The sequence below is a fragment of the Somniosus microcephalus genome, chromosome 12 (assembly GCF_052327205.1).
Source record: "Somniosus microcephalus isolate GS21.2 chromosome 12, FLI_Smic_1.0, whole genome shotgun sequence".
Lineage (NCBI taxonomy): Eukaryota > Metazoa > Chordata > Chondrichthyes > Squaliformes > Somniosidae > Somniosus > Somniosus microcephalus.
The window spans coordinates 58,341,284-58,365,141 of NC_140998.1; the positions used below are offsets into that span (position 1 = coordinate 58,341,284).

The 23,858-nt window shown below is 44.5% G+C and overlaps 1 protein-coding gene across 2 annotated transcripts in view; it reads right to left on the reverse strand.

Annotated features, from left to right (window-relative positions):
- The window catches only part of mdga2a (MAM domain containing glycosylphosphatidylinositol anchor 2a), a 1,193,698-nt gene that overhangs the window by 337,909 nt on the left and 831,931 nt on the right, over positions 1-23,858 (reverse strand). For both annotated transcript variants that reach the window (XM_086002928.1, XM_086002927.1), the window contains one exon: positions 4,588-4,857. In XM_086002928.1, coding sequence (XP_085859054.1) covers positions 4,588-4,857 — 270 coding nt within the window. The remainder of the gene's footprint in view (positions 1-4,587; positions 4,858-23,858) is intronic.

Consider the following 23,858-nt stretch of genomic DNA (forward strand, 5'->3'; position numbering starts at 1 on the left):
TTGCTCGATTATGGATCTGGTGGAAATGTGGCTGGAGTTGTAGCGCTCCTCAGCTTCGTTGGCTGGCCTCCTCAATGGCATCATTAGCCAAGTCCTCAGGGGATAGCCCTTGTCTCCAAGTAGCCATCCGTGAAGTTGGTCTGGCGGCTTGAATAGCGGAGGCACACTAGACTGGCGCAGTATGAAGGAGTCATGGCAACTGCCAGGGTACTTGGCACAAACATGCAAAATCTCCTTCTTGTGGTCACACACCAGCTGAACGTTAAGAGAGTGGAAGCCCTTGCGGTTGACAAAAATACCTGGATTGTGATGGGGTGCCCTAAGGGCCACATGTGTGCAGTCAACGACGCCCTGCACCCTTGGAAAGTCTGCCAGATGAACTAATCCAACCGCTCGCACCGTCACATTTGCGCGATCCTTGGTGAAATGGATGTGATTGTGCACGAGTGCAAAGAGGGCATCGGTTACCTGCATGATGCAAGTGTGTGCGGCCGACTGGGAGATGCCGCTGATGTCTGCTGATGATCCCTTGAATGAGCCTGAGGCCAAAAATTTGAGTGCGGTGGTGACTTTGATGGCCACTGGTAAGGAGTGTCCACCTGGTCCTCAGGGCAGCAGGTCTTGCTGTATCATTGCGCAGATGTCAGTCACTACCTGTTGCGAAAGTCGGAGCCGCCTTTGGCACTGCTGCTCAGTCATGTTGAGGTAGCTGACCCTGTGTCTGTAGACCTTGTTTGGGGGGTCTCTCCTGCGTCGACGGGCTTCCATGCGCTGGCCCCTTCTGGCCTGTGCTGCCTCAGGTGGGTGAGCAGCAGCCTGTCGCTCCTGCTGCTGCTGCTGTTGCTGGTGCTGCTGTTGTTCCTGGTTCTGCTGCTGCCGCGCTTGGTGCTGGAGGTCCTCTAATGCCAAGAAGGGAAGGAAAAAAAGGCCTCCCATGCTTCTGGTAGATGCCTCAGTTGAGGAAGCGTTGAGTGAGGGTGGCGAGAGGGGGTTCGCAGGAGAAGTGTGTGAGGCTCCAACCTTCCACAGGTGTGGTTAAGCCTGGTAAAAGTTGCCCCAGGCCTGACACGATGGGCCGAAGGGCCTCTTTCTGTGCTGTAAAACTCTATGACAACAAAGTCCTGCCACCTGCAAATGATGACTGATCAAATCTCCTCTTTAATGGTTGACCTGCAGCTGATAGTCAGCAAGCCAACAGTGCTCATGCCAGGTTTCACAGGCGTGATCCCCACCAGGCGTGTTTTACGTGGGAAAAGGGTTAAACAGGCAAGGGCCTGTTAAAATGGGATTATAAAGGCCAATTAGTGCTGTTTAAGGGCCCTTAAGACCAGTCGCGCCTGTTGCAGGCGGGACTGATTCGGGACCATCAGACACGCCTGGGTTAAAATGGCTAGGTGTCGGGAACCAGGTGGGGGGGGGGGGTCCCGACCCCCAGGTTTTGTGATTTTAACCCCCCACACGCCTCAAAGCCCGCCTGACGGCTGAGTTAAAATTGAGCCCAACCTGTTTCAAGAAGGGGAGGGGGTAATGCAATAGCTTCACCACTGGATGCAGTTCTCTTTTAAAATATATTAATTTATATAAAACAAGTGTAAAAACTGTTCTGAAGCCTGCCACCACACAAGAAGATAATTATGATGATGTTGAGCATAATAATATTATGATTGGGATAGAGAGGTGTGTATAATATCATTGTTACAACTGTCTTGAATACTCCTTCGTGTGGACTTTTACTGCCATTCCTGTAAATGGCCCGAGTGTTTACATTCAGGAATGTGTCCATGCTGTCCAATATCTAATTATACATTAGCCTAACCCAGGGGTGTAACAATAGAATTCTCTTGTAATTTGAACTGGATATCATGTCTTTCACACGTGCCCTCATTTGAGCTTTACTAATCGTCCCAAAGGTGGACTGAAACGCTTAATGAGATAAGGCCAGATAGGAATCATTAAAACTGCTTTATTTTACAGACAGCAAGTGACCATACTGCTGAGAGATATAATCAAATCTCAGCTTGGTTAACTAACTATAGAAGCTCACTTGAGAACAGGAAAAATCATAAAAATATGTGGCACTGTCCCTATTAGCAGACTCAATTAACTTATCCTGGTCAGTCCTCTGAAGCTAATCGGTTCTGGTCTTGGAATGAATGAGTTTCCCCTTGCGATGCCAGGTTTCCTTCCCGGATCTAGTTATCTGACAGACTCCCTTCATCCCTTTTCTCCACATATGCAGCCGGTTGGAGGACTGTCCCTCTGGCTCTTGCCCGATCAGGGATTTACCAGCAGGCCTATCAAGAAAACCGCTACCTCTTCTCCCCACCACTACCACTTTGGGGTGCAGGTATGAAGAAAATATCTCCTGTGTAGGATAGGGTGCACCTGTAGGATTTAGTAAACATTATTAAGATTCTATAACCATTTTTGTATAACTATAATATGTGAAATTGTATGCTAAAAGCCTAAAAGCCTGTATAAAATGGCGAATGGCTAAGAGCAAAGCAGGATGGGATTATGCCAACCTGACTAAAAACCATTGTTTAAAATTACTGAAGTAACGGAATGTTGTGCTAAGTTTTATGGAGATGAAGAATTCAGCAATATTATGCTTAAAGAGATAAAAACTAGAGAGATAGATAAGAGTTGGAGACATCTTTCATTGGTACAGCTATAGGATGGACTGACTGTTTTGTCAACATTCTAGGAAATGTTCTGTGAAAAGTGAAGATCTGAGATAAGGGTACTTTGTTATGCATAGAGAAAAACCTAGTAGGATCAACAAGGTCATAAGATGGCTAACGAGGGAAGCAACACTTTTTACCAGGCATCAGAGGGTTAATTACTGCCACGTAGGCAAAACGAGAGGAAAAAGGGTATAAAGGTACAGGTTTTGAACATCGAAAGCGCGCACCGTGTAACCAGAGATTGATAGGAGCATCGGTCAACGGAACACAGCAAGACTGTTTTACTGATACACAATATACCTGGACCCAGAGTGGTTTGTGTAGTCACGGACTGTTTTACTGATACACAATATACCTGGACCCAGAGTGGTTTGTGTAGTCACGGACTGTTTTACTGATACACAATATACCTGTACCCAGAGTGGTTTGTGTAGTCACGGACTGTTTTACTGATACACAATATACCTGGACCCAGAGTGGTTTGTGTAGTCATGGACTGTTTTACTGATACACAATATACCTGGACCCAGAGTGGTTTGTGTAGTCACGGACTGTTTTACTGATACACAATATACCTGGACCCCGAGTAGTTTGTGTAGTCACGGACAATATATTATAAGAGCTTTTGAAAGCTACACCTGCTGTTCTCAAAATGAATAGGAGCTATCTTGACTTAATGGGCCTGGGATGAAATATCTGAACCATACTGAAATAGAGTGTGAGCTGTGATATTCCACAAACTGGCTCATCTGGCTTCAATACATAGCTTCAGTGCCTGCAGTCTTTGGCTTTTTCTTTTGAAAGCCTGTGCAAATTCACCTTGGTTTCATAAATAACACTTAAACATAACTCATTCCCAAATCCTTTCCTTGAAGGAAAAAAAACTGATAAAAACAATCCTAACACATGACAATCATAAAGGTTTATCGATGTCATCTCAACATACTACAACAACTTGTATTTATATAGCACCGTTAACGTAATAAAACGTCCCAAGGTGCTTCACAGGAGTATTATAAGACAAAATATTTGACACCGAGCCACATAAAGAGAAATTAGGGCAGATGACCAAAAGCTTGGTCAATAAGGTAGGTTTTTAAGGAGCATCTTAAAGGAGGAAAGAGAGGTAGCGAGGCGGAGAGGTTTAGGCAGGGAATTCCAAAGCTTAGGGCCTAGGCAACAGAAGGCACGGTCACCAATGGTTGAGTGATTATAATCAGGGATGCTCAAGAGGGCAGAATTAGAGGAGCGCAGATATCTCGGGGGGTTGTGGTGCTGGAGGAGGTTGGGAGGGGGCAAGGCCATGGAGGGATTTGAAAATAAGGATGAAAATTTTGAAATTGAGGCACTGCTTAACTGGGAGCCAATGTAGGTCAGCGAGCACAGGGGTGATGGGGACTTGGTGCGAGTTAGGACACGGGCAGCCGAGTTTTAGATGACCTCAAGTTTATGGAGGGTAGAACATGGGAGGCCGGTCAGGAGTGCATCGGAATAGTCAAGTCTAGAGAGAGACTAAAGTCTGCCTTATTAACTCTCTGCCATCTGTCATAGGCAAGAAGTTCTCATAATAATTGATTTTAATGATGGTTATTAATCCAATTTATTTTAATTTTGGACTTGTACTTCAGTCTTCAGACAGCTAGAAAATACCTTTAATCTGTTGCAAATGAGATTTATTATGACGGCAGTAAAATGAAAAGCATGCTAATGGCAGTTAGAAGTAGAGCTAAAATTATAAACTGAGGTCACAGCGACAAAAACGCTATAGAATGGTTCTGCCAGGTGAATCAGATGAAGATAGGAAGTAAATGGTTTTTGCAGTGCTAAATCAAAACAACAGGGAAATGAATATGCAGTGTGTAATATAAAAACATCATATAATGGCATTCATAATGGGTACCTGTCACAAGGAAGCTACATGTGCCAGCACCGGCCTCATTCATTATGCTGCAGTTGTAAACTCCATAGCTGTCTTTGGAAAGGTTGTCCACTCGGATCTGTGTATAATCCTGTGACTCAAATCGCCCCGTCAGTAAAATCTTATTTCCCAGCTTCCACTCGAAGGTCAGCACGCGGGTTGGGTAAGCTTTCAGTACTCTGCAGGTCATGGTGATGCTCCTGCCTTGGCCCTGCCGAATCTCCTGAAATGTAGGCTCCACACTCGGTGGGTCTGCAAAATGGAAAAACTTACATCAACATAATTGTTTATTTTGTGATAAACAGTCGTAGTGGTAAACAAAGAATTTGCACAAAAATTGGTATCATTCATTTTTTTTCATTTTCAGAAGCAGCATCCTGTGAAATAACAGATGGAGACTGCTACCTACAATTAGCAATACATCCACGTACGATTTGCAACATCAATTTTGTAAACGAAATAATGAAACCGAAAGCAAAGAAAGAACAATTTGCATTTTTGTAGCACCTTATCACACCTATCGGAAACGCCACAAAACATTTCAGAAGTATTGGGCCAGAACTTGCTGAAAAAGTAATGGTGTCTGAACGACGCACGCCCTTATTAATGCACAAATCGGCCAGCAACTTGTAGCGAGGAAGAGATACCCCATGAATTGTGGATCACCACGAGTTGCTGGCCGATTTGTGCCGCTTCGGCGATAGCTTTGTGAAAATGGCATCTCACGCTTAACCTCCCCTTGAGTATCATGCAGTTGCTGCATTTGCACATTAATTGCCCATTAAACTCATCACAGCAAGTTAAGTCTAGTAATTAACAGTATAAGTACCCTTTTAACAATGTGATAATTGTTAATGACAGGCAATCAACCTCTCTGGCCTAGAAAGTGAATAATTAAAAGTGTGGGGTTTTCATTCCTTCAGGCAGTCAATTGTTGGAGATTTAAAAAAAATTTAAACTTTTTTTCTTACTTTTCCTTTCTGTCTCGTTTTACTCTCTCTCTTAATCCAATCTTTCGTTCCCTCTTTGTTTCTTTTTCTGAACCCGATTTGGCTTGAATACACCCCCTTTAATTCACCCTCCTTCTCTGTTTATTTCTCAATCCTGAAATCTCATTGGTTAAGGAGTTACACTATTGGTCCCATTGTTCACCAAGGTCCCAGATTCCCTGTTGCCCGCGCTGCACCATTATCAGCTCACACTTTCAGCAACGCATACGGAAAAAGAATTTGAGCTGAAGGGTGCAGGAAAAGTCTAACTAAGTGGGCATGTCACAAGATGCTCCACTCCAGCAAGTTCCAGCCCAATCAAATAAGCTGGAGTGCAGTAACTGATATATAAACACAGCAGCCATTTTGAGCACAGCAAAAACCCACACTTCTGAAAATGCACTGGAATATCAGTCTAGATTATTGTAAGAAGTCACACAACACCAGGTTATAGTCCAACAGTTTTATTTGAAATCACAAGCTTTCGGAGCGCTGCTCCTTCGTCAGGTGAAGTGGAGAGATGCCTATAGACACAGATTATATAGTCAGAGAATAATGCCAGATGATTACAGGTAATCTTTCTAACTGCCATTTATCACACCTCAGCAGAGAGATAACCACAGCAATCAAAGGTGTGAATGGCGTCCAAACAGGTCAGTCAGGAAAACATTACATCAAAGAACAATGAGGTGGGGTCACAAGGGGTAAAATGTTGCAGATGCTGGGGTCTGTATGAAAAACAAAAAACAGAAAAAAAACATTTTCTTTGCTGGAAATCACAGCAGGTCCGGCCGCATCTGTGTAGAGAGAACAAGCCAACGACGACTCGAGTCTGGATGACGCTACGTCAGGTGGGGTTACATGTAGCGTGACATGAACCCAAGATCCCGGTTGAGGAAGGATGCCCCGGAGCATGGTACATCGGCGAGACCATGCAGACACTGCAACAATGGATGAACGGACACCGCACAACAATCGCCAGGCAGGAGTGTTCCCTCCCAGTTGGGGAACACTTCAGCAGTCAAGGACATTCAGCCTCTGACCTTCGGGTAAGCATTCTCCAAGGCAGCCTTTGAGACACACGACAACGCAAAATCGTAGAGCAGAAACTGATAGCCAAGTTCCGCACTCATGAGGACGGCCTCAACCAGGATCTTGGGTTCATGTCACGCTACATGTAACCCCACCTGACGTAGGGTCATCCAGACTCGAGTTGTCATTGGCTTGTTCTCTCTACACAGATGCGGCCGGACCTGCTGTGATTTCCAGCAAAGAAAATGTTTTTTGTCTGTTTTTTGTTTTTCATACAGACCCCAGCATCTGCAACATTTGACCCCTTGTGACCCCACCTCATTGTTCTTTGATGTAATGTTTTCCTGACTGACCTGTTTGGACACCATTCACACCTTTGATTGCTGTGATTATCTCTCTGCCGAGGTGTGATAAATGGCAGTTAGAAAGATTACCTGTAATCATCTGGCATTATTCTCTGACTATATAATCTGTGTCTTTATGCATCTCTCCACTTCACCTGACGAAGGAGCAGCGCTCCGAAAGCTTGTGATTTCAAATAAAACTGTTGTGTGACTTCTTACATTTGTCCACCCCAGTCCAACACTGGCATCTCCACACCAAGTCTAGATTATGTACTCAGATCTAGGAGTGAGGCTTGAACTCACACCCTTCTAACTCAGATCAGAGTGCATCCAACTGAAGCAAGCTCATACAAAAAGAAAATACTGCAGATGCTGGAAATCTGAAATAAAAACAGAAAATGCTGGAGATACTCAGCAGGTCAGGCAGCACCTGTGAAGAGAGAAACAGAGTTAACGTTTCAGATCGATGACCTTTTGTCAGAACTCATTATTGAAGCAAACTCATGCTTGCTTATGATGTAAGCAAGTCACAGCTGACATTTTTAAGCTAGTTTTATACAATGGAACCCTGCGATGTGTGATAATAATGGATTAAAAAAAATCTACACAGCATTGAAGAGAAGCACTACTGGCAACAAAGTATACATACCGGCACCTGGACTATTTCATTCCGTCAGGTCCCACCTGTACGCTGACGACACCCAGCTTTGCCTCACCATCACCTCTCTCAACTCCTCTACTGTCTCGGATTTGTCACACGACTTGTCCGACGTACTGGATGACCAGAAATTCCCTCCAACTAAATATTAGGAAGACTGAAGCCATTATCTTCAGTCCCAGCCACAACTCCATTCTCCAGCCATCAACTCCAGCCCTCTCCCTGGCTACTGTCTGAGGCTGAACCAGACCGTTCACAACCTTGGTGTTGTATTTGACACTGAGATAAGCTTCCAACCAGATATCCACTCCACCATCAACACAGCCTGCTTCTACCTCCACAACATCGCCTGACTCTACCCCTGCCCCAGCTCATTTGCTGCTGAAACACTTATCCATGCCTTTGTTATCCCTGGTGTCCTGGCCAATACTTATCCCTCAACCAACATAACAAAAACAAACAGATTATCTGGTTATTATCACATTACTGTTTGTGGGAGTTTGCGGTGCGCAGATTGGCTGCCGCATTTCCCACAACAGTGACTCCACTTCAAAAGTACTTCATTGGCTGTAAAGCACTTTGAGACATCCGGTGGTCGTGAAATGCGCTATATAAATGCAAATGTAAGAAGTCACACAACACCAGGTTATAGTCCAACAGTTTTATTTGAAATCACAAGCTTTCGGAGCATTGCTCCTTCGTCAGGTGAAGTGGAGAAATGCATAAAGACACAGCTTGTATAGTCAGAGAATAATGCCAGATGATTACAGGTAATCTTTTTAACTGCCATTTATCACACTTCAGCAGAGAGATCATCACAGCAATCAAAGGTGTGAATGGTGTCCAAACAGGTTAGTCAGGAAAACATTACATCAAAGAACAATGAGGTGGGGTCACAAGGGGTCAAATGTTGCAGATGCTGGGGTCTGTATGAAAAACAAAAAACAGACAAAAAAACATTTTTTTTTGCTGGAAATCACAGCAGGTCCGGCCACATTTGTGTCGAGAGAACAAGCCAACGACGACTCGAGTCTGGGTGACCCTACGTCAGATGGGGTTACATGTAGCGTGACATGAACCCAAGATCCCGGTTGAGGCCGTCCTCATGAGTGCGGAACTTGGCTATCAGTTTCTGCTCGACGATTTTACGTTGTCGTGTGTCTCGAAGGCCGCCTTGGAGAATGCTTACCCGAAGATCGGAGGCTGAATGTCCTTGACTGCTGAAGTGTTCCCCGACTGGGAGGGAACACTCCTGCCTGGCGATTGTTGCGCGGTGTCCGTTCATCCGTTGTCGCAGTGTCTGCATGGTCTCACCGATGTACTATGCTCCGGGGCATCCTTTCCTGCAATGTATGAGGTAGACAATGTTGGCCAAGTCACATGAGTATGTACCATGTACCTGGTGGGTGGTGACCTCACATGTGATGATGGTATCAGACACCATCATCACACGTGAGGACACCACCCACCAGGTACACGGTACATACTCATGTGACTCGGCCAACATTGTCTACCTCATACATTGCAGGAAAGGATGCCCCGGAGCATGGTACATCGGCGAGACCATGCAGACACTGCGACAACGGAAGAACGGACACCGCGCAACAATCGCCAGGCAGGCGTGTTCCCTCCCAGTCGGGGAACACTTCAGCAGTCAAGGACATTCAGCCTCCGATCTTCGGGTAAGCATTCTCCAAGGTGGCCTTCGAGACACACGACAACGCAAAATCATCGAGCAGAAACTGATCGCCAAGTTCCGCACTCATGAGGACGGCCTCAACCGGGATCTTGGGTTTATGTCACGCTACATGTAACCCCACCTGACGTAGGGTCACCCAGGCTCGAGTCGTCGTTGGCTTGTTCTCGCTACACAGATGCGGCCGGACCTGCTGTGATTTCCAGCAAAAAAAAATGTTTTTTTTGTCTGTTTTTTGTTTTTCATACAGACCCCAGCATCTGCAACATTTGACCCCTTGTGACCCCACCTCATTGTTCTTTGATGTAATGTTTTCCTGACTAACCTGTTTGGACACCATTCACACCTTTGATTGCTGTGATTATCTCTCTGCTGAGGTGTGATAAATGGCAGTTAGAAAGATTACCTGTAATCATCTGGCATTATTCTCTGACCATATAAGCTGTGTCTTTATGCATCTCTCCACTTCACCTGATGAAGGAGCAGCGCTCCGAAAGCTTGTGATTTAAATAAAACTGTTGGACTATAACCTGGTGTTGTGTGACTTCTTACATTTGTCCACCCCAGTCCAACACCGGCATCTCCACACCATATATAAATGCAAATCTTTCTTTTTCTCTTTTTTTGTTACCTCTAGCCTTGAGTATTCCAATGCTCTCCTGGCCAGCCTCCCATCTTCCACCCTCCATAAACTTCAGCTCCCACAACAGATGAATGCCCAGATAATCTGCTTTTGATTATGTTGGTGGAAAGGGAATTGTTGTCAGAACATCAGGTGAAGTCCCTGCTCTTCTTTGAAATAGTGCCATAGGATCTTTTACATCACATGGGCGGACAAGAAGGGGGCCTCAATTTAACACTTCATCTGAACAACAGTGCATCTGACAATGCAGCACTCCTTCAGCACTGTATTGAAGCAGTAGCCCAGAGTGGGCTTGAACCCACAATCTTCTGATTCAGAGGTGAGACTGCCACAAACTTAGTCAAGCCGGCACTTGAGTAAACAGGTGGGAACCACTTTGTTGCAAACATTAAGTTGTCATAACAGAAAAATGGACCACATCTTAAGCAGCACATTATAGGGAATGGTAGCACAGTGGTTATGTTACTGGTCTAGTAATCCAGAGGCGTGGAGTAATGATCGTGAGTTCAAATCCCACCACAGGAGCTGGGGAATTTACATACATAGATACATAGAAGATAGGAGCAGGAGTAGGCCATTCGGCCCTTCGTGCCTGCTCCGCCATTCGATGAGATCATGGCTGATCCTTTAATTCAGTATCCCGTCCCCGCCTTCTCTCCGTAACCCTTAACCCCTTTTGCCCGTAGAAATATATCTAATTCCCTCTTAAATATATTTAATGAGCTGGCGTACACTGCCCTCTGTGGCAATGAGTTCCACAGGTTCACCACTCTCTGAGTGAAGAAATTCCCCCTCATCTCTGTCCTAAATGGTTTAGCCCTTATCCTTAAATTATGTCCTCTAGTTCTGTTCTCACCCGCCAAGGGAAACATTCCTTCTGCATCCAGTCTGTCTAGACCTGTCAGAATTTTATACACTTCTATGAGGTCCCCTCTCAATCTTCTAAACTCCAGTGTGTACATCCCTAAACTACATAGTCTCTCCTCATAGGTCATTCCCGCCATTCCTGGTATCAGCCTGGTGAATCGCCGCTGCACCCCCTCCATGGCAAGAACATCCTTCCTCAGATGAGGCGACCAAAACTGTACACAGTACTCGAGGTGTGGTCTCACCAGTGCCCTGTACAGCTGCAGCAAGGTATCCCTGTTCCTGTATTCTAACCCTTTTGCTATGAAGGCCAGCATACCGTTTGCCTTCTTGACCGCCTGTTGCACCTGCATGCTCGCCTTCAGTGACTGGTGTACAAGAACACCCAGGTCTCTCTGTACTTCCCCCTCTCCCAATCTATTGCCATTTAAATAATAATTTGCCCTCCCGTTCCTGCACCCAAGGTGGATAACTTCGCACTTGTCCACATTATAGTGCATCTGCCATTTATCCGCCCAATCGCCCAGTCTGTCCAAATCGCTCTGGAGCTTCCTGGTCTCTTCCTCTGAGCCCACCCCCCCTCCTAGTTTAGTGTCGTCTGCAAATTTGGAAATGCTGCATCCGACTCCCTGATCCAGGTCATTAATGTAAATTGTGAACAGCTGGGGGCCCAGGACAGATCCCTGTGGTACCCCACTTGTTACTGCCTGCCATTCAGAAAATGAGCCGTTTATTCCAACTCTCTGTTTTCTATCTGACAGCCAGTTCCCTATCCACGCCAAAACTTTCCCCTTTATCCCATGAGCCTCAATTTTCCATGCTAATCTTTTATGTGGGACCTTATCGAAGGCCTTTTGGAAGTCCAGGTACACCACATCTACTGGCTCTCCCCCATCTATTCTACCAGTTACTCCCTCAAAAAATTCCAATAGATTAGTCAAGCACGATTTACCCTTTGTAAATCCATGTTGACTCTGTCCTATCCTGTCCCCATTTGCTAAGTGCTCCGCTATTTCATCCTTAATGATGGACTCCAGCATTTTGCCCACAACTGATGTAAGGCTTACAGGTCTGTAATTACCTGCTTTTTCCCTACCCCCCTTTTTGAATAGTGGGGTAACGTTAGCTACCCTCCAATCCATTGGCACTGTTCCCGAGTCTAATGAATTCTGAAAAATCATCCTTAGTGCATCCGCTATCTCTAGGGCCACCTCCTTCAGTACCCTAGGATGCATGTTATCAGGCCCTGGGGATTTGTCCACCTTCAATCCCTTTAGCTTCCTTAACACCATATCCTTAGAGATATTGATTTGCGTCAGTTCCTCCTTTGCCAATGTCCCTATTTTTCCCGATATCCCAGGGAGGTTTTTTGTGTCTTCCTTCGTAAAGACTGACCCAAAGTATGCATTTAGTTGATCTGCCATTTCCTTATTTCCCATTATATATTCCCCCGTATCTGACTGCAATGGACCAACTTTGGTTTTCACCAGTCTTTTCCTTTTGATATATTTATAAAAGCTTTTGGAGTTAGTTTTTATATTTTCCGCCAGCTTGTTTTCGTAAGCTATTTTGCCCCTCTTGATCATGCCCTTTGCCCTCCTTTGCTCTATCTTAAACTGTTCCCAATCTTCCGCTCTGGCGCTTTTTTTGGCTATTTTATACGCCCTATCTTTGGATTTTATGCTGTCTCTAATTTCCCCTGTTATCCACGGTTGAGTCACCTTTTTAGATTTCCTTTTATGCCAGATTGGTATAAACAATTTTTGCAATTTTGTCATTCTATCTTTAAATGTTTGCCATTGTTTATCTACCTCCAGTCCTCCCAGGAACGTTGTCCAATCAGACCTACTCAGTTCCCGTCTCATGGCATCATAATTCCCCTTGTTTAAATTCAGGACCTTAGTCTCTGAGTCAATTTCTTCGCTCTCCATTTCGAGTGAGAAATCGATCATGTTATGATCGCTCTGACCCAAGGGTCCCCGTACAACAAGATTACTGATTAGTCCCTTCTCATTGCACAGTACCCAGTCCAATATAGCCTGTTCCCGAGTTGGTTCCTCGACATATTGATCCAGATAACCATCCCTTAAACACTCAAGGAATTCCTCCTCCTCATTATTTTTACTGATTAGGCTAGTCCAATCTATATGTAAGTTAAAGTCACCTATGATGACAGCTGTGCTCTTATTGCACGCTTCTCTAATTTCCCTCGTGATGCCCTCCCTAACCTCTATTTTACTATTTGGAGGCCTATATACCACTCCTATTAATGTTTTTCGCCCCTCGCTATTTCTTAGCTCCACCCATATAGATTCTGTATTAACTGAGTTAATATCCTTCTTTTCAATTGCATTTATCCCCTCTTTTACTAGCAATGCTACCCCTCCTCCCTTTCTTTTTTGTCGATCCTTCCTAAATACTGAATACCCCTGTATGTTAAGCTCCCAGCCCTGCTCACCCTGCAACCATGTTTCCGTAATCCCAATTAGATCATAATTATTAACCTCTATTTCCACAGCTAATTCATCTACCTTGTTCCTGATGCTTCTCGCATTAAGGTATAAAACCCTCAGGCTTTTTTTATGCTCACATTTTTTATGAATTAGTTTGGCCCTTTGTTTTTTGTTCCTCACCCTTTTACCATTTATTTCTGTCTGCCTTTCACTTTCCTCTATTTCACTACATAGGTTTCTAGCCCCCTGCCATACTAGTTTAAATGCTCCCGAACTGCTTTATCAAAAATTACCCCGAGAACATCAGTTCCATCTCTGCACAGGTGTAGACCGTCCCTTTTGTATAGGTCACACCTACCACAAAACTGGTTCCAATGCCTCAAAAATTTAAAACCCTCCCTCTTACACCACTGCTCAAGCCACGTATTTAGCCTAACTATCCTGTTCTCTGTACTCTTACTAGCACGTGGCACTGGTAGTAATCCAGAGATTACTACCTTCGAGGTCCTACTTTTTAGCTTGGCTCCTAACTCCCTAAATTCTACTTGTAGGACCTCTTCCCTTTTTTTAGCTACGTCGTTGGTACCAACATGTATCACGACAACTGGCTGTTCCCCCTCCCCCTCCAGAATGTTCTGTACCCGCGCCGAGACATCCTTGACCCTTGCACCAGGGAGGCAACATACCATCCTGGAGTCTCGGTCGCGACCACAGAAACCCCTATCTATTCCCCTTACAATCGAATCCCCTATTACTATAGCCCTGCCACTCTTTTTCCCTCCCTTCTTTGCAACAGAGCCAGTCATGGTGCCATGAGCCTGGCTGCTGGTGCCTTCCCCCGATGCGTCACCCCCCCCGACAACAGTACCTAAGACGGTGAACCTGTTGCTAAGGGAGACAACCCCAGGGGATTTCTGCACTACCTTCCTGCCCTTGCTCTGCCTTTTGGTCACCCATGTACTGTCTACGCTGGCCTTAACCTGCGGTGTGACCAACTCACTAAATGTGCTATCCACACCCCTCTCAGAATCGTGGATGCTCCAAAGTTAATTAAATAAATCTGGAATAAAAAGTTAGTATCAGTAATGGTGACCATGAAACGATCAGATTGTTGTAAAAACCCAACTGGTTCACTAATGTCCTTTAGGGAAGGAAATCTGCTGTCCTTACCCGGTCTGGCCTATATGTGACTACAGACTCCAAAACCACAGCAATGTGGTTGACTCTTAACTACCCTCTGAAATGGCCTAGCAAGCCACTCAGTTGTAATAAATCGCTACAAAACACAATAATAAGAATAAAACTGGATGGACCTGCCGGCATCGACCTCAGTACCGGCTACAGACACGGAAATGGCACACCCAGTCCAGTCGACCCTGCAAAGTCCTCCTCACCAACATCTGGGGACTTGTGCCAAAATCGGGAGAGCTGTCCCACAGACCAGTCAAACAACAGACTGACATAGTCATACTCACAGAATCATACCTTTCAGCCAATGTCCCAAACTCCTCCATCACCATCTCTGGGTATGTCCTGTCCCGCCGGTAGGACAGACCCACCAAGGGTAGCGGCACAGTGGTATACAGTCAGGATGGAGTGGTCCTGGGAGTCATCAACATTGACTCCAGACCCCATGAAGTCTCATGGCTTCAGGTCAAGCACGGGCAAGGAAACCTCCTGCTGATTTTCAAATACTGCCTGTATTGATTTCTTTGTGGGTTCAATGATGAGACATTTATGAAAGAGAATGTCTTTTAATCTAAAGTCTGTTCAACTCTTTATACAGCTTTACAGGAGACACGATGCTAGTGATGCATCTAGAACGAAACTGAAACTAAACTGAACTGCCTTGCTTGTCTCGGTCACATGCCCTCTGCTGGTCAGGCACAAGCAATCAATACATGCTGGTAAGGCATCATAATCAAACAGGCAAATACCATCTCTATTTGCTGATATCATTACATCTCCTTTTCTTAAAACAAAAGTATTTTACTTTTAACTAACATGTTTTCTTTGTATTAATCTGCATTTTAACTGTAACACTTAATGAACTTACATTATCATTATCATGATCAAGGTTTTTTAACCTTGCTTTGTGTGTTCACATGAAATATGTCAATACACTAGAACTTGAAGAAAGAATAAGATAACATTACTTCCTTCTATAACAATAGTCCTTAAATTTGCTCAATGAGTCTCTCAGGAGGCTTCACGTGTCTTGAGGATTTTCTGATTGATTGTCCTTGAATCTGAGTTGTTGCCTCAGATGATTGGTTCTCAGCTGTGTGATCAGGTTGTTCAACAGTATCAGTCTCTTGACCTGCTGTGGCTGGTCCCATGAGAAGATCTCGATGATTTCTTCTCAGAACAGCACCCTCATCTGTCTGAATGGTGTATGATCTTGGTTGAACTTCACTCAGGACAGTTCCCTTCTGAGTCCATGTGTTTGTTTTGTCTTTCAACCTTACTTGGTCACCAGTGTGGAGTTCAGGTAGGTTTTGTGTTCCTCTGTCATAGTAGTACTTTTGCTTTTCTTTCTGTTGTTCTTTGAACTTCCTCACTTTCTCCCCCTCTTTTGTTTTCAGGAGGTTCTCCGGGATGGGTAGGTTTGACCTTAGCCGATGTCCCATCAGGAGTTGGGCTGGTGACAAACCACACTCGAGCGGCGTTGTGCGGTATACAAGCATGCTTTGGTAGAAGTCAGTTCCACTGTCTTTTGCCTTGTACATCAGTCTTTTCACTGTGTTTGCGGGCTCTCCTGGGCCAACAGCTCTGGACAATGTGTCTGCTGTATACATCAGCTTACCCGGTGTGTACGCAACATTCAGTTCATCATAGACTGTCTCTCCTTCGCTTTCCACAATGAGGACTCTCTTTACCAGGTTCAGTCTCTCACAGGCTTTTAAACCTAGTATGGCTTGCACATCCTTTGGCACCACGATTAATGCTAGCGTGTGCTCTCTGTCCTTGTGTGTTACTTTGACAATGCATCTTCCTTTCACTGGTATATCAGTACCTGAGTATCCTGTCACTTTCACTTTTATTCCATGTATCTTTGGTCTGGGTCTAATTTTCTTAAAATCAGTCTCTGATATCACATTAACTTGTGCTCCAGTATCCAATTTAAATGGAATGTGTATGTCATTCACTTTTAGTGTCAACATCCAGTCTCTTTCTTCTTTTTTGTTTTCAGACACAACATCTACATAGAACTCCTCTATGTCGCTTTCATCTACTGCATGGACCTTGCTTTGTTGCACTTGGTTCTTGCAGCAACGGGCATAATGGTTGTTTTTGTTGCAACTATTGCATTTTTTACCATATGCTGGACACTTTTTTGGTGGATGCTGTGTACCGCATCGACTACATGACTTTCGATTGTCCCTTTCATTTTCGTTCGCTGGCCACGCCTCTTTTTTCACATTGGTGCTCTTTTTGTTAAACGGTTTGTGTCCGTTCTTACTCACTGCATCCACGTTGCAGCTACTGTCACTGAACAGCTCCTTTGCCTGCAACTTCACAGTCTCTGTAGCCCTACACAGTGCTATGGCTTTTCCCAGGTCTAGATCTTGCTCTCTTAGCAGTCTTTCCCTTAGACCATTATCTGGAATACCACACACCAGTCTGTCTTTTATCAGCAAGTCTGTCAGTCCCCCAAATTCACACGATTTGCTTCTGTTTCTCAGTTCAGTCACATACTGATCAATAGTCTCACCCGTTTTCTGTACACATGTGAAAAATCTGTGCCTCTCAAACGTCACGTTACTTTTAGGTATGCAGTAGGCCTCAAACTGTTCCATTATTTTATCTAGCTTCATTTTGTCTCCATTAGCAGCGAATGTGAAGTTATTATACACCTCCAGCGCTTCATCACCCATGACATGTAAGAACAGTGACGATTTATTTTTATTACTTTTCTCGTCAGCTCCGATTGCTGATAAATACAACCCCACACGTTGTTTGAATCTCCTCCAATTTTCAGCCACATTACCTGTCAACTGAAGCGTCGCCGGTGGGTGTAAACCTTCCATTTTTCACTTCGTTAGCTATTCTCCAATGGTAAGCAACGATGTTCTCTTTTGGCTTGCTAATCTGTGGAGAGCTGATTTAACTTCAGATTTTTTCTCTTCATCTCTTTCAGTCACTTCTGACACCATGTATTGATTTCTTTGTGGGTTCAATGACGAGACATTTATGAAAGAGAATGTCTTTTAATCTAAAGTCTGTTCAACTCTTTATACAGCTTTACAGGAGACACGATGCTAGTGATGCATCTAGAACGAAACTGAAACTAAACTGAACTGCCTTGCTTGTCTCGGTCACATGCCCTCTGCTGGTCAGGCACAAGCAATCAATACATGCTGGTAAGGCATCATAATCAAACAGGCAAATACCATCTCTATTTGCTGATATCATTACACTGCCTTCCCTCAGCTGATGAATTAGTACTCCACCATGTTGAACACCACTTGGAAGAAGCACTGAGAGTAGCACGGGTACAGAATTTACTCTAGGTGGGGGACTTCAATGTCCATCACCAAGAGTGGTTCGGTAGCACCACTACTGACCAAGATGGCCGAGTCCTGAAGTTTCATAATTGCCAGTCTGGGCCTGCGTCAGGTGGTGAGAGAACCAACACGAGGGAAAACCCTACTTGGCCTCATCCTCACCAATCTACCTGTCGCAGACGCATCTGTCCATGACAGTATTCGTAGCAGTGACCACCGCACAGTCCTTGTGAAGACGAAGTCCCATCTTCACACTGAGGAAACCTTCCATCGTGTTGTGTGGCAGCACCACCATGTTAAATGGGATAGATTCAGAACAGATCTAGCAGCTCAAAACTGGGTATCCATGAGGCCCTGTGGGCCATCAGCAGCAGCAGAATTGTATTCCACCACAATCTGTAACTTCATGGCTCGGCATATCCCTCACTCTACCATTACCATCAAGCCAGGGGACCAACCCAGGTTCAATAAGGAGTGTGGAAAAGCATGCCAGGAGCAGCACCAGGCGTCCCTAAAAATGAGGTGCCATCCTGGGGAAGCTGCAACACAGGACTACATGCATGCTAAAACGCGGAAGCAGCATGTTATAGACTGGGCTAAGCGATCCCACAATTAACAGATCAGATCACAGCTCTGCAGTCCTGTCACATGCAGTCGTGAATGTTGGTGGACCATTAAACAACTAACGGGAGGAGGAGGCTCCTTGAATATCCCCATCCTCAATGATGGAGGAGCCCAGCAAAAGACAAGGTGGAAGCATCTGCAACCATCTTCAGCCAGAAGTGCCAAGTAGATGATCCATATCGGCCTCCTCCTGAGGTTCCCACCATCACAGTAGCCAGTCTTCAGCAAATTCGATTCACTCCACGTGATATCAAAAAACGACTGAGTGCACTGGATACAGCAAAGGCTATGGGCCCTGACAACATCCCGGCTATCATGTTGAAGACTTGTGCTCCAGAACTAGCCGCACCTCTAGCCAAGCTGTTCCAGTACAGCTACAGCATTGGCACCTACGCGACAATGTGGAAAACTGCCCAGGTTTGTCCTGTCCACAAAAAGCAGGACAAATCCAATCTGGCCAATTACCGCCCCATCAGTCTACTCTCAATCATCAGCAAAGTGATGGAAGGTGTCATCGACAGTGCTACCAAGCGGCACCTACTCACCAATAACCTCCTCACTGATGCCCAGTTTGGGTTCTGCCAAAACCACTCGGCTCCTGACCTCATTACAGCCTTGGTCCAAACATGGACAAAGGAGCTGAATTCCAGAGGTGAGGTGAGAGTGACTGCCCTTGACATCAAGGCAGCATTTGACCGAATGTGGCATCAAGGAGCCCTAGTAAAACTGAAGTCAATTGGAATCGGGGGGAAAACTCTCCACTGGCTGGAGTCATACCTAGCACAAAGGAAGATGGTTCTGGTGGTGGTTGCAGGTCAATCATTACAGCCCCAGGACATTGCTGCAGGAGTTCCTCAGGGCAGTGTCCTAGGCCCAACCATCTTTGGCTGCTTCATCAATGACCTCCCTCCAACATAAGGTCAGAAATGGGATGTTCGCTGATGACTGCACAGTGTTCAGTGCCATTCACAACTCCTCAGATAATGAAGCAGTCCATATCCGCATGCAACAAGACATGGATGACATTTAGGCTTGGGCTGGTAAGTGGCAGATAACATTCGCACCACACAAGTGCCAGGCAATGACTATCTCCAACAAGCGAGAGTCTAACGACTGCCCTTTGACATTCAACAGCATTACCATCACCGAAGCCCCCACCATCAGCATCCTTGGGGTCACCGTTGACCAGAAACTTAACTGGACCAGCCACATAAATACTGTAGCAACAAGAACAGGCCAAACGCTAGATATTCTGCAGCGGGTGTCTCACCTCCTGACTCCCTAAAGCCTTTCCACCATCTACAAGGTCACCTCCTGACTCCCTAAAGCCTTTCCACCATCTACAAGGCACAAGTAAAGAGTGTGAGGGAATACTCTCCACTTGTCTGGATGAGTGCAGCTCCAACAATACTCAAGAAGTTCGACACCATCCAGGACAAAGCAGCCCGTTTTATTGGCACCCCATCCACCACCTTAAACATTCACTCTCTCCACCACCGGTGTACCGTGGCTGCAGTGTGTACCATCTACAAGATGCACTGCAGCAACTCGCCAAGGCTTCTTCAGCAGCACCTCCCAAACCCGCTATCTCTTCCACCTAGAAGGACAAGGGCAGCAAGCGCATGGGAACGCCACCGCCTCCAAGTTCCCCTCCAAGTCACACACCATCCTGACTTGGAAATATTTCACTGATCCTTCATCGTCGCTGGGTCAAAATCCTGGAACTCCCTAACAGCACTGTGGGAGTACCTTCACCACACGGGCAGCAGCGGTTCAAGAAGGCAGCTCACCACCACCTTCTCAAGGGCAATTAGGGACGGGCAATAAATGCTGGCCTTGCCAGCGACGCCCACATCCCATAAACAAATTTTTTTAAAAGGCCAATTTTGATTCTTCCAATAAAAACCAAGCCCTGATTCAGCTTTATTAAATGGCACAGGCAGAGCATTGAAAGCAAATGAAAAGACATAACAGAGGGGATTTGTGTGTAAATATCAACTAAAAAGCACTCTAACAATTCTACCACAAAGAAAATTGTTGCCTGAATCTTTACCAATCCCACTGAACAAACACCTGTTAACAGCTCTTGAACAGGTTCAAGTGGATTGGCCAAAACAACACATTTTTAAATCAATATTATTAATATTACAAATATAAATCTGCTGTAAAACATTTATTAATGATTTTCTGCCATGGTATGTAATAAGAGAATAAATAATAAATTATATTTAAGTCATCGGAAATTACTACAGTATTCTTTTGGAAAGAAAAGCTGCATTGTGTATAAACATTTAAGTGATTTAACAATGTCTGAGCTAAAAGGTCGCAAGCAATTGAAGCTGGTCAGATTATTAATAGACACAAACACAATAAGCTGTTGTTTGATTGTATTCCTTCGATTCCATTTGAAAAATAATTGCTCTCACAGAAAGACTGCAGAATATCTGATAACTATTTTTGATATGAAGAGAATTTCTTTCATACAAGAAATAAAATGGGCATCCGTTAGAGACCACGGCGTTGATATGAAACATATCATTGCTTATTTCAGTGTTGGGCAATTGCACACCGCTAAAAGTGCTACACTCTTGCTTGAAATTGATCATTTAAGGTGACTTGTTATAACCGGACCACTCTGGCTATTTCATTGGACTTACATTGAGTTTAGGTACAATTCAGAAAATGGAATTTCAACAGCTTATGTTCCTAATTTCAAACAGTGCTGCCGTCAGATTGTTCCACTTCTCTACATCAACATTTTATTGTCTGTGGTATTTTTCTCAATCAAAACCTATTTGTGAGGAAGCATTTCTTTACTGGCCCGAGAAAATTCCTATTCCTGAACAATAAAAAATATCAATATAGATTATGTTTACAGGGAGCCATTCTGTGGAATAGCCAATTATTTGGGGAGAATTGGTGTCACTTTCTTCAAAGCTGAAACGAGGCAAGTACTGTAGTTGGTGACATTTTAATTCTATCCCTCCTGCTGATTTTACAATATGAATTTGCTGGTTCCCATCGTGCGGAGTGTACTCATACCTCACATCGTTCGTAATATGAATTTTTAAAACTCCCACAATGACTCATTTCTATGACCAGAAATAATCTTGCATTTTGCAGTGATTTCAAACTAAACCTGCTATGAAACTGGTTATAATATTTAAAAACTCCAAGTTAATATGACTGTTAAAAGGCAATCAGTAATTGAGCTTGTATGATAGCAGATCACATTGTACAGTACAAATATTCAGGTTCTAGGCTGGATGTATGGCACTAAAACCAATAATTTAACAATGTGTAATATAAACAACGTGGCTTATCTAATGCAATGTAAAATAACTCCCCCACTCCCTCCAACTCCCCCATTTACCAGTCTTTAAATTATTTTGGGGTGAAAATACTACAATTATTTTAAGACATTGACTAAAGCTGGGTGGTACACTGGAGCTGGAACACCATCCTTGAATCATCTTTCAGATAAGGCGTTAAACTGAGGCTCTGACGGCTCAGGTGAATGTAAAACATCCCATGGTACTTTTCAAAGAAGGGCAGAGTGTTCTCCTGGTGCCCCAGCCAACATTACTCCTCAAACAACACCAAGAGAGATAGATCATCTGGTCATTAACCAACATTTACTCTTTGTCGGACCCTCCTGTGTGAAAATTGGCTGCCATGTTTGCCTACATAATAGCAGTGACTACACTTCCAAAGTGATTTATTGGCTGTGAGATGTTTTGGGTCATCCTGAAGTTGGGATGAGGTGCCATTTTATTGAATCATAGGATCATACAGCACAGAAAAAGGCCATTCAGGCCATCGAGTCTGTGCCAGCTCTTTGAAAGAGCTCCAATTACTCCCACTCCCCTACTATTTATCCACAGCCCTGCAAATTTCTCCTTTTCAAGAATATAGCCAATTCCCTTTTGTAAGTTACGACTGAATCTGCTTTCACCACCCTTTCAGGCAGTGCATTACAGATCAGAACAACTTGCTGTGTTAAGAAATTTCTCCTCATTTCCCCCCTGGATTTTTTGCCAATTATCTTAACTCTGTGTCCTCTGGTTACCAAACCTCCTGCCAGTGGAAACAGTTTCTCCCATCTACTGTATCAAAGCCCCTCATAATTTTCAACACCTCTATTAAATCTCTCCTTAACCATCTCTGCTTTGAGAACAATCCCAGCTTCTCCAGTCTCTCCACATAACATAAATACAAGAACTTTTTTTCCTTTGTCGGGAAGCTGGATTTGAATTCAGCCCAGGCTAATAGCTTTACGGTTCTTTGTTCTGTCAGCTGTGAGGGGACTAACAACAAAACAATTAACACTTAAAGTAATAAAGTGCCCCAAAACACTTCACAAAGGTGAAAATAATGAGAGATTGAGAAATGCAGTGAGAAAGATTAGATCTGATGGCAAAAACACAGTTGAAAAGGTAGGTTTTGAGAAGGTTTTTAAGGGAGGGAGGAGATGAGGTAGCAAGATGGAAGGATTTAGGTGGAACCTTCTCTGGAATGAGAGGCAAAAATGTATTCTATTCTCGAGCATGCACATTCTACATTTGGGGAGCACAAAATTCACACAAAAAAAGAGTCCATCTACATCTGGTGGCAATTGGTACCTCTCATAGCTTACACAACAATGTAGTCATGTGCTCAGTGAACCGGGACTCTGACCGTATGCTACAAAAGTGCAGGAGGAATAAGACCTTAGGACAATGAGCTGTTGCTCGGAGAACCCTGCCTGTTTACTGCACACTTCTAGCAGTAGCTACGCTAAAAAAAACTACTGTAATGTGTCGTCACAGGGACCTTTCAAGATCAACTTTGTAAATTTACACTTGCATGAGGGGGCACTGGGGGCTAAATTCGTTAGTGCCCATTTCTGTGTATGAATTGGACAACATGCTGCAATTGGGCACCAGAAGACCAGCAGGCCCAAGAATCCTCCTAAACTGGTCCTTGTACCTCATTACCTTCAGATCGCCAATCAAGCACTGTGATGTAGCTCACCAGTCAGAGCCTGATGAATTCTGGCTGGTGCAGCTTTCGGTCACGGTGAGGAGATGCTATTGTGAGGGGGGTGAGCGCGGGCCGGCAGTATTGACATGAAGGCAGCAGGAGTACCTGCTTCTCCTGGCTCCACTTTGAGGTAAGTGTAAAAAACTTACCTAACTCTTTTGTTGATGTCGTCCAGTGGTTCCTTTAAGGACTGCTCGTTAGGCTATAGTAGATCCTGAAAAACTATTTGGAGCTTGCACTCACATGGAGAGTCACTGTTTTAGGAAAAGGTCTCTGAAATGGGTGCAGGACCCTAAATTCAATATTGAAATGAGGCCTGTGCTCATTTCAGGCAGCTGCCAGGGCTGACTAAAACAAAAAGCTGTGACTTTTTTAGCAGTGGCCCAAATCCACACGCATGGAGCGCGAGCCATTGCA